Raw genomic sequence first — 12294 nt, forward strand, 5'->3', positions numbered from 1 at the left:
GTTTTATTTGAAGAAATATCGATTACTTTGAATATCTTTCGAATCTAATCTTGAAATTTTATATTATTATATTTAAAGATTCGAATAGTGAAACTTTGTTCTACGTTTATTTAACATTTATCTTTTAATACAAAGTATTTGATTTTAAAAAGAACACCCTGTATATTGTTTTAAGTAGAATAACGAGGACACAAAATTCTTATTCGAAAACACTCCTGTGCAATATTTGTAATCTAGGGATATTATTTTTACGCTTCATGAATACTGTTCGATGATTGGTTATTATTAAAACTTAGGGAATTTTTATTTCACATAATTCCAATTTAGTCATTGGTAATACGAATCGGTTGCGTGTGCATTCTTTTCGTCGTAGCCTCTGTCGAAACGAAGTCAATCTTTCGTAAGCATTTTTCAAATATATAAAATTATATTTTATTAAGATAAGAAACATTTAAAATTATCTTATTTTCTTTTTATTATTTTCGTTGCAGTTGAAAAAAAATGGAGGACGACGGTGGTAATGTTGTGGATCTTTATATTCCAAGAAAGTGGTAAGAATTGCACGTGCATTTTTAAGAACGAATCATACATTTCTCTACATATAATCTTTTTATGAATTATTATAATAAGAATGATAAGCAATATTTGGTATGAATAAAAAGCTAATCTATTTATATGTATATAATGTATCTAGTAACTGGACTTGTACTATAACCTCTTATTTTGCAGATAAAAAATGTAGATTACAGATTGTAAAAAAAGAAATACAAGTGTAATTGCATTGATATATTACTGCAAAAATTTACGTTATTCAATGATAGAACTTATTAATTAATGCAATATTTTCTTCCATAAATCTTTCTATCTAAAACAAGCCACAAAATTATAGTCTGGTACAGTTATTAGATGCACTTTAGGTATATCTTCTATTATATCTGTGGATAAACTTATGAGTTTATTGATAATATATCAAAGTTTATTATAAAAACTCTTGATCAATACTTAACTGTTTATATTTGAAATAAATTAAATGACTTTCCCAATTTTTTCTACTTTTTATTTTATAGAGTTAATAATTTGGCATAGTGTAACTCCTATGATGATCAGTCGTACAACTTTATATATTTGGTAATATTATATATGAATATTTTTTCTTATTTAGCTCATCGAGTAATCGTATAGTTCATGCCAAAGATCATGCATCAATACAATTGACTTTGGCAGAAGTTGATCCAGAAACTGGACGTATGACAGATACGACAAAAATGTATGCAATATGCGGAGCAATCCGTCGCATGGTATGTTTTGAATTGTAATATTTAACAAGCAAATTAGGTAATATATCATTCTATATAAATTTTATGTTTTTATATTAATATTTTAATTTTATTACAGGGTGAATCTGATGATTGCTTAGTTCGCCTTGCCAAAGATGACGGAATCTTACCTAAAAACTTTTAATGTAATTTTATTTTAATAAAAATTATATAAATAAAACAATAGAGTTTTTTTTGTTAATTTAAATTCAGAAATAACGATCTTAAAATTAATAATTTTGTCGTTAATATATCATATAACTCTTTGATCTTTGATGATAATGTATTTAAAAAAGAAAAATCAAACCATCAAAAACCAAAGTACAGCTGATGATATTTTCGAATTTATTTAATTCTGTACAGTTTTACTACAAATTTGTAATTATTAATAATGTAATTATATATTATAATAGCGATTATTGTTCAAGTAATATGTTTCTATTTTTGTAAGATCGATATTCTTTAAGTGTAAAAAGAGAAGTTTTTATTATCGCAATGACTTCGCAGGCATAAAAATCGACTTATTCAACATAATAGATTTATCACGATGCCATTATTTATTATTGGCACTTTTATTTTTTTTTTTTTATAATCGTAGAATTCATGTCTTGAAGCCATTATCAATATATGAAAAAATGAAAGTATGAAAATAAGGTTGCAAGTGGATTCTGTTTGTAGTTGGAGCATTCTCATTAGATGCTAAATTTACAAAGCGTTTATCGATTAGAAACACGTGTTTACACAGAGACGTCACATTTTATTTTGGTTTCCTCCTAATGCAAGCAAGAGAAGATCAAAGCTAATACGATCCATAGGACCATTGAGACTGTGATCTTATCTTTTTCATTATTCGTCTTGCTAAATGAAAACAATGATTTATCACTTTTGGGAAATCGCTAGCTTACATTGGTATATCGTAATTTTACAATAATTTAACGCGTATAGCTTCATAGAAGCGTAATATCCTTAAAGCAAAGAAAAAGGATTCTATCTTTTTTATTTGTTTCCTTTTGAGAAAGATAAAATCATTTTACTGAGCAATATATCATCAACATATTACGACATAAATATATATATATATATAAGATTTACGTGTTGCATTTGTACACTTCTTTTCATACGTAGCTCTCTCTCTCTCTCTCTCTCTCTTGTAATTTAAGGGAATAATCATCTCTTTATATATATATATATGTATCATAATCATTTTACGTTCAGTATATGATTTTCATCCAAATACACCAAAGCTGTTTCCAAATCGCTGAAAATTGGCCATTCTCATGCTAAAAATAGTTAATGAAATTATTAATATGATATATGTAAGAATGTATCTATGGTGTATCATTTGTTATTAGACTTTTTAATAACAATACAGGAAGATCGGCCAGATTTTTTGAATAATTCTGTAAGCCGAGTAAACCACTGGATGAAGGATGATACTTTTCCATTAATATTTCTACCAAATATCTATCTATATTGGGATAGATTTCTACTGGAACACGTAAGATTATGCGATGATGCAACCACTATTTACCCCTAACTTTAGTTAGAACATCGATGCAAAATAAATTACAGATAGCTTCTTTCAAACAACGTTAATGTTAGTGTATAATAATAACATATTCGGCATAATATTAATTATATAAATGTATACATTAGCTAATATATCAATATTAACTAATATATCATTTATATATATGTATATATACCATCGTGTCGTTACATTTAATTATACATTTAATTTTATTATATACTAGAAAATGTTTCTTTTTCATTTTTATTAAATAACAACTTCGTTAAATCTTATATATAATGGAGCATTTGTTTCATTACATATTCTCGATATATCTCTTGATAATACAAGCGAAAAATCCGATGACAGTCTCTAACGCTATGTTCCTTACAGTAGACGGAAGATTATTATTATTATTATTTTTATTAGCAAGACCGTCGACCGAATGTTAAAACTCGATGTACCATTATCGTTGCGGTAGGACGCACACACGACACATTTTCTTTCTTTTTATTTTTTTTTCTTATTTTTTGTATACGTATAGAGCGTAGAGAAATAATATATTGTCCATTCGCCACATAATCCTGTTTTTATTCGAGTCGATCATCATCTGGCGAAACGGTAACAAATGATTGTTAGATGTATTGCTCATTTGTCAAATTGATTAACTCTATGAAGCAAAAAGTAGAAAAAATTGATAAAAGATTATATACATTGTTGTATTATTTATCATTCAACGATTTTATTTACTTTTGTTATTTAGCTGTGTTAAGTCTAATTAATAAAGAATTTTTTTCTTGTAATACAAAAAGTTAAGCATTTATCCAAGTGCTTTTTGGCACTACAATGTTTAAAACATTCTAAAAATAGAGTTAATCACTTTGACCTGTGAACAGCTCATGTCAGATATCTCACATAGATACTATCTAATTATAATTATTAGTTCAAAGTATAGTACTTTACAAGACTTATATATGACACGAAGGAAAAAAATATAAACTCTGTATTTTGGCTTTTATCTTCTCTTTTTCATATATATATATATATGCATGTACGTCCTACTTAATAGCATATAGTATCATATATATATATATAATGCAAAGTTTATTATTTCATCTATGTTTCGTGAAAATTGTATCATTAATACCATCGTTAAACAGTCCAATTAAAAAGAAGTATTCGTTAACTAGACTTTATTGATACTGTGGAATGTGCCAAGAAGGACATCAATAAGTCCCTGACAAATATCGAGAAATATTTTATAAAAGTGATGCTTATATTTTTTCTGTGTGCGTGTATATCCCTTCTATCTCTTTTTCATTTTCTTTTTTCTTTTTCTTTTTATCTTTTTTTTTTGTAGATTCAAAGAATGTACTCTTCGTTATTTTTACTAATACATTAACATAATCTGAAATCATTTGATCCAAAATTATTCGTACGTGTGACGTTGGAACCTTGCATAAAATGAAACATATAGTTTTGTAATATCGTTATATTTCTAGGATACACAAGTATATTTTATTACTCGGTTCGATCACATCGTCATATCTCATGATTATAAATGACGATTATGTGTGTGCAAAATAATGAAAAATTCATAATTTGTAATTTCAAGGAATATACGATCAAAGTTATTAAATGTACAAGTTATACTGGTATTGAACCCCTTTAATAATTTAATTAATATTTATATTATTTTAGAATTTCTATATATCCTAAGAAAACACGATGTATGTGATATTGTTAAATATAAACTTTATCTCTTATCTAGTCTTCTTGCTGCTCTATTAATTACATATATATTTTTAATTAATCATAAAATTCAATCTTCGTCAAAAAAAAAAAAAAGAAAAACAAAAAACTATAGTATTCTTTCATGTACTGTATATCGCTTTTTAATTCATAAATTACAAATGTGGCAAGATTAAAACATACAAAATACAAAAATAAACAAAAATAAACAAAAATTAATCTATAAATATGCAAGGTTCTTTGGCTTTTTATTTCTACATGAATAATATTAGTCGTGTGATAAAATCAAAGTTCGTCACACCCAAATAGAGTTAATTTTATTTACGACATATTTATTAATTTCTCACGTTCTCGTAGTATATTATCAAATGATTTCTAACTTCACTTGTGCAATTATCTATTTAAAAAAAAAAATTAAAAAAAAAAAAAACGAAATATCTATAAACATTATGCTTACTTTATGATCTTGTACCTTGGATAGATCAATTCGACAATTATGATTATTGTAGATGATCCAAATAAAATTCATCAAGAAAATAAAAAGGTAGCTCCTCGATCATTTTTCTAGGAGACAGTGGCGGCAGATGGAAAAGAGGTGGGTCACGCGAGATTCGTTTCTTGTTCGCCCCATCCTTCACTGTCGCATTCGCTTTCTGAAGCTGAATCACTGTCACTAAATTCGACAGCAACACGACGAGCCAATATGGATGCAACATCGTTCAATGCATTAACACGTTCTACTTCCTTCTGCTCGATTTTTTCTACTTTTCTTAATTTAATTCCTAAGTCATTCAAAATGAATATTTTTTAATTTATATGCATCAAGATTAATAAATAAAAATCAAATGAATTTGCAAGAATAAATTACCATCTCTTATCGCTTTAAGTAAATCATTCCTTGGATCTACCAATGGGATATTCGGATTAACGGACTTTCGTAACTGTCCATCGATACTTTTCAATGGTTTTAATTTTGGTGGACACATGGCTATCATTTTGGCAATATCTCCGTTCGTCAATGGTACTGGTGGCGGTGTACCATTAATTGCTGGTGGTGGAGGTGGTGGTGGAGGAGGAGGAGGAATATTACATGGCGGAGAAATAGGCCTTGGTGGTGTAGGATCAGGTGTTGGAGGTGGTGGTGGTAAATCTTGAGAAACGGGATCTGTTTCGTCTGTACCAATTTGTGCCGAGTGATTTGGAGGAGTAGGAGTCGAATGATGACTCGGTAACGGACTGTTTGGACGACTTCCACTTCTATTTAATAAGTGAGATGGTATCGAACCTAAAAAACATTTATGCTTTTATTAGTTTTGTTTTTTATATATGTGATAAAAGGAAAAAATTTGTTTAAATATAACACACCATTCATAGAAGGTGGAGACATTGTTTCTCCTGGAGGAGGAGGAGGTGGTGGAAGCGTATCTCTACCAGTGCTCATAGATCTCCCTCTGGTAGGAGTATTATTAGCCGAGGCTACCGTGGGAGTTGAATTACTAGAAGTATTGCTTGGTGGAGCAGGAGGTGGTTGTGATGGTCGCGATCTACCACTTCTACTAGGTGTACTTTGTCCACCTGGACTCTGATAAGTTTCACTACCTTGTTGGCCTTGACCAGAAGCATAATGAGAACCATATACGTTTTCTTCGTAACCATGGGAAACAGAATTTGTTGCCCTATAAAAGAATAATAGGTGATAATCCTTTCAAATCTTATAAGATTTATCAAATAAATTAACGTTACGAACCTGTAATGATCAGAAGAAGAAGGACTATACAAGTGTTGCTCTTCTGGTGGATAACTTCGTCTAAGTTCAATACTGTTTGGTCTGGGTGGTCTTGATTCGGTCACGACCATCCCCATCATTGCTTCATCAGTCATGTTATGAGGTGCTCTATATTGAACCCCCTGTGTTGGCATTATATATTCCCCATGACCAACTGCTAATTGTCTCTGCCTTTCCCTTGTATTATGAGGCTGTCTTACACGCTTCTTGTGTCTACCTCCACCACTACTACCTTCGTTCCGTGGTCTATGAGGCTATAGCGTAGAAAAAAGAAAAATATATATATCAAAAAATATTCCTAGTTGTTATTCAAGTTTCCCATTTAAAGATATGTTTGCATGAAAACAAGCATAATTATTTCAATTTGAAGGAACTCGTTTTTGACTGATTGAGCTTCGTTAGAAATACAAACCATCGTCTCTATTGGTTTTTATCATCTATTAAATATGTTTGTCCAAAGTATATATGTGTGTACGTATGTTAGTAGTGCTGAATCAGTCAATAAATATGCAACAAATATGTAGGAAATATGGTTTCCTATAATCAAGAATCACACGTGTGATGTTGTTAAATAATATCGTATATTGTTGCGATATCATTCGTAAAGATTGATCACGGTAAAGTTTTATTTCCTACATAAAAAATGTGACGATTGAATAACGAAGATGAAGGATCGATAATTGATTGTGTAAAACCGATACATCATAATAATCATAGACCCTTGTGAGTTTTAACATTCAAAACTTGCATTACTTGCAAAAAGGACAGCGTTGCAACGATCGACAAAGTGACAATGAAATGTGAATATTGTGTGACATTTTGTAATGTACAAGGGAATCACCCGAGTGAAGGAGTACTCTTTTTTATTAATCAAAATCATTAGTTTAAGAAAAAGAGTAAGAAAAAAAAATTATAAACTCTCGAGTGAAGTCCTTTGTTAGCACTGACATATCAAGGGATCTTATATGAATCAACAGAGATCAAATGTTTTTTAAAGTCGAAAGTGAATTCGGCTTGAAACAATTGATCTGTGAAGAGCAAACACTAAAAATGAAAAAAGTCACTGGCTTTTGCTATTACCTAGGGCATAAACTACAAACTTTGAAAGCGAGCAACTAACGCAATTTCTAGTCAGCTTAAAAAAGAGAGAAATAGAAAGTGAAAAATAGAGAGAAAGAGAAAGAGAGAAAGATAAGTGGTTAATGATCGGATAAAACCACAGAGAAGTGAGACTGATGAGTGTGTGACTGATCGATTATTTAGTATTCATGATTTAACAGGGGAATAAAATAAAACTACAAAGATCCAAATCATCGACTTGCCTTTCTGTATGGTTCGGCATATTCTGTTTCAGTCTATAACGAACGGGATAGAGTTCCAAATAGTTAGCAATTGCAATATCAATATATACATACAATATTGTGAGTTTAACTCATATGTTTCGTGCACCCCGAAGGCACATTAATGTGTCTTTACAAAAATAACAAAGTTAACATCAAAATATAAACTATAAAATAAAAATGAATGAACGTAATTCTTCAAAAATAATTGTACATATAATATTTGATATCGAGGTGCACGCGTTAAGAAATAAAATGTTCCAACAATGATAATTTACCTTTTTCCCTCGATCATGTAATTTCTTTTCAGTATCTTTTAACATCTCTTGACTCCATAGATCAAAGAAATAATTTGGATCCGTGTAGAACTTTAATCCATCTTTTCCATCCTCTCTGGAAAAAAAAATTTCATCAATCAATATTTACTCCTATTTGACTAAAATTCTACAATGTTTTAGCATCACACATAAATGTATATATATATATATATATATGTACCTATAAATGTTGAGTTTATCTAAAGGTGGTGGTGTGTCACATTGACGATAAGTTTCTAACATTGCTGTTGGCATTGACTCTCTTGAAACTACTTGTTGATCAAAAACGATTGAGCTCTTAAATGCTTTTCTCATGTGTATATCTTGTAGTGACACTAAATAACAAAAGTATCAATATTAATCTTAAGTTACATGATAATACTCGTTTAGAATAATAACAGTAATTACACGTTTATTAAATAACAAAATAAATCATTAATTATAAAATATTTTTTGGTGGACCACTAACCTTCCTCGACATTGCTATCAAGTTGAGTGACTTTGACAGCCAATCGATCTATCCTAGCTTGCAAAGAATTTGCCCTTTCACTTAACGCATGAGCTTCCCTGGTCAACTCTGCAAAGAGATCTTCGGCATGCCGTGAAAGGCTAGAGAGTTGTCTAATGGTATTAGCCAAAGTACCATTAGTAACGGCTTCTAATTCCGATGGCAATGGATAATCATCTGGTATTGTTCCACGTGCAACGTGAACAGGTTCCACCAATCTTTTTGGTAGAGGCATTTTTTCGATTAATTTTACCTTACGATCCTTTTGACTAGGCTTCGTAAATAATTCACCATTCTTTTAGAATCTGCAATAAGACATTTTTATATTATTAAATTTTTTTGATATTTTTTTATCTATTTCAATTTCTCGATTAACTTATAATAAATGATAGAAGATAGGACAACGATATAAAAATATAATTAAAGACAGGATACCTCAAATATTTCTTTTGATGACTTTGTATGCTTATATTTAACAAAATATTGTAATTTTATTAATAAACTATAATAATATTAATTTTAATTATGTTATTTTTTTCTTTTCATGGTAAAGTTACTTTTGGGACATCCTGTATATTTATTCATATATGTATATATTATTATTATTAATTTATTCGAGTGTTCATTTGGAAAAGAAAAATAAAACAATAAATAAGAGCCAAGTACGATCGAGTTACGTTAAATAAAAGTCTAACGACCTGCGAAAGGCGATACTCGCGGAGACAGAAAAGGAAACGTTAGGATTAATATACGCTTGAGAGCATCTTTACAATCGTTTCTACGGTGTAGAATTCGAATGTACTTACTTACATATAACGGATCGTGAAGTGTTAGATACTGGTATTTATATGCCATGATCGATCTATACTTCGCAATCGCTTAAATGCAAGGTACTATATAAGGATAGGAAATCTAATATCGCGAGATTTTTATCTCTGTTCATCGTAAGGAATAAAGATAAAACCATAGGAATGGAAGGACAAACGATATATATCATGCGGTTAGCAGCAAATATACGACGATGAATGAAATAAATAAATCAATTGGTAAAAGATATTTAAGGTAATAATAAATCAATACATATGAACACATATTCAAACATATTTATATGCAATATAAATAATTATAAGTAATAAATAAATATTAGCTAATAGAAAATAAACAATCAGAAAATGTTTAAAAGGAAATTGTAATTGAAAATAGTGTGTCATTGATTATTCTACAAAATAAAAAGAAGATAAAATTGATAAAGTAATCTAATTTATTGTTGAACTGTCATACAACTTATTCTTATGTAATGGTATTAAATCTGATTATTAAATAAATTTTTTTTTAAATATAAAAGGTTAAGTATTAATCAAATGCTTTGATGATAAAATGTTTAAAAATTGCTTTGGCTTGTGAAAAACTCATATAAGAATAATATGATTTTCTTATTACAATGAAAGTGTTTATACTGCGGAAACTTGAAAGTAATAAGTTGGAAATGTATATTAATATAGGAAAGTTAAATTACCACAGAATGTTTAAGTATTTGCAAATAATAACTAATTGTAAACTGACTAATAAGAGCAAGGTAATTCACTTTAAATATGAATAGAGATTGAAAAAGATTAGAAGAATATTAAGCAGACTACGAATGATAAGTAAATTGGAGACAGTAAATCATTTTTGACATATTTATTTAGAATTAATAAAGCATTCATACCTCATATTTTGAGATTAGATGATGACATAATGCAACTATATGTGAAGATACAAATCCACAGTTTGTTAAACTTTTTAAAATAGTGTTCATCACGGTACAAACATTTACACGCAATTCCAACGATATAATATCACATATAAGTGGGCATGATTAATTACAGTTTCGTCCTCTTAAATCTGCCACTACTGTCATGGCGGAACACTATCTTCCTTTCTTGTTCACATTAAACACCTGTTAGGAGAAATAAGATTGACTATATGAACACTTCAAAATCGTTAGAGAGAAACTTTCAAAAGTAAAACATTTTATTCATTTCGATTGATAAGGAGAAGAAATCACCCCCTACGTAGCTACCACCCCGGCGGCCATGTGTCACCCTGTAATTCTGTTCCCAGCCTCGCGATGGCGCTTTGATCTCCTCCCACCCAACTCTTTCATGTAACTATCTTTTTTACTGATTTTATTAATCGACAGATAAAACATATGAAACTATCAACGCTTTTACTTGCAACTACAACCCTTTTTAACTATTTATCAATTCATCTATGCAGAACTTTGATATTCTTTAACATTTTGATCTCACCTTAACTAAAGTTCTAAAGTTATTGCTAGACTATAAACACGATACTTTCGAGTTAAAGAACATTGAAAATCAATACAGAAGGAAAAGCGTTAACTAGATTTAGGTCATTTCTCTTAAAATCATTTTTAAATTATATCATCGCGTTAGAAAGCGTTTAAACATGTGCAAAACGAAAGACTAAGGAATTCTTCTCGTTTCGATTCGCCATATTTTCTCTCGCCCCACCTCTCCTCATTTCATCTCATCTCACTTCACCAAAGCATTTACTTCCTTCCTTCTTTCTTTCTCGTTCTCACACTGCGCCACGCCCCACCCCGCTTCGCTTACTACTGTAACTTTTGTCTTGCATCAACTGACAAGACGTGTCACGTTCTCTTGCGAGACTTCTTACACCCATCGTTAACTCACCATATTCAGCATGGCTAACTTCACATATACGCATAATGTCGGTCAACGTAGTACGATCATTGAAACGTACCACACCCCCCACCCTATTTATAATTGCGTTCTTTCAACGATAAGAATTCATTTACTCCTATATAACTAATAATAACAACACGTTCTCACTAATCAAAGATGAATATCCTGTTAATTTATTTCATTCGTATTTAGTTTTTTACGTTCAATTTATTTTTCTAATCGTAAACGTTCGAACGCTGTTCACCACGGCGCTGTACTTTTCAACCAACCGTGGACAAACCGAGAGACCAACCAACCGACCGAATGACAAGCAACTGACTGAGTTACTCCCGTTACATCAATGCAACAACACACAAATCGAAATCGCGGGAAATTTTGAATACGAATACTTTGATTATTCGATTATTTTTGTTAGAAATCATTTTTAATCGCTATTATTAAAAATGATACTATATTCAAGCGATATTATATTATTTTCTTTTTCTTTTTTCAAATGTGACAAATTTTTAAAATATTATGTTTACAAATTGTTTTGAGTTAAAAAAAATGTTGTGTCATGGCATGGCATTAATTATTCAATTGCTTTACATAATATATGTACTTTTCATTATTTCATTAATATTCTCTTAACCTATAATTCCACCACTGCGTATAATTGTGCGTTGTTTATGTCTAATTTATAAGTAAAAGACATCGATGTTACTTGACATTATTATTTTTAAATGACTTTTCACAAACACACAATAATTTATTATTTATATTTATACACTTTTATTTACACAACTTCGTAGTAAAAACTTTTAGAAATGATTAAAAAATCTGTCATGTCAGCCATTTCAAATTTAATGTCACTTCCGGTTAATTTTGTTAAATCTCCTATTTTTAAAATTCTGTTATCTTAACATATTTTGTTTTTGACCTAAGTTTTTATAATTCGAGGAATGTTCAAATTTGTATCAGATAAGATAAAAAAGATTAAATAACAAAGCGCAAAAATAACAAAAATAAATAATATCTGTTGTTAACCTAACCTGTGTATTTTTATATTATAAAA

At 29.6% G+C, this 12294-nt stretch overlaps 2 protein-coding genes across 8 annotated transcripts; one reads left to right on the forward strand and one right to left on the reverse strand.

Moving 5' to 3' along the window:
- The first annotated feature begins 301 nt into the window (after nt 1-301).
- On the forward strand, nt 302-1492 carry LOC122525076 (40S ribosomal protein S21). Its single transcript, XM_043647654.1, has 4 exons — nt 302-400; nt 492-551; nt 1163-1298; nt 1396-1492. Exons 2-4 carry the CDS (start codon nt 502-504, stop codon nt 1459-1461), a joined length of 252 nt encoding a protein of 83 aa, XP_043503589.1. The 5' UTR covers nt 302-400; nt 492-501; the 3' UTR covers nt 1462-1492.
- Nucleotides 1493-4807: 3315 nt separating this feature from the next.
- On the reverse strand, nt 4808-12273 carry LOC122525077 (wiskott-Aldrich syndrome protein family member 3). Of its 7 annotated transcripts, none has more exons than XM_043647661.1 (10): nt 11872-12273; nt 10238-10468; nt 8491-8834; nt 8203-8356; nt 7983-8097; nt 7687-7719; nt 6326-6618; nt 5944-6254; nt 5447-5863; nt 4808-5360 (listed from the first exon to the last, which is right to left on the reverse strand). In XM_043647661.1, the coding sequence occupies exons 3-10, from the start codon at nt 8762-8764 to the stop codon at nt 5179-5181; spliced, it is 1779 nt and encodes a 592-aa protein (XP_043503596.1). In that variant the 5' UTR covers nt 8765-8834; nt 10238-10468; nt 11872-12273; the 3' UTR covers nt 4808-5178. The 7 variants fall into 7 exon arrangements, with proteins under 7 accessions (XP_043503596.1, XP_043503592.1, XP_043503595.1 ...); XM_043647657.1 differs by lacking the exon at nt 11872-12273 and adding an exon at nt 11229-11695; XM_043647660.1 differs by lacking the exon at nt 11872-12273 and adding an exon at nt 11088-11695.
- Between the last annotated feature and the right edge of the window lie 21 nt (nt 12274-12294).

This window comes from Polistes fuscatus, unplaced genomic scaffold (genome assembly GCF_010416935.1).
Source record: "Polistes fuscatus isolate 324 unplaced genomic scaffold, CU_Pfus_HIC Scaffold8, whole genome shotgun sequence".
NCBI lineage: Eukaryota > Metazoa > Arthropoda > Insecta > Hymenoptera > Vespidae > Polistes > Polistes fuscatus.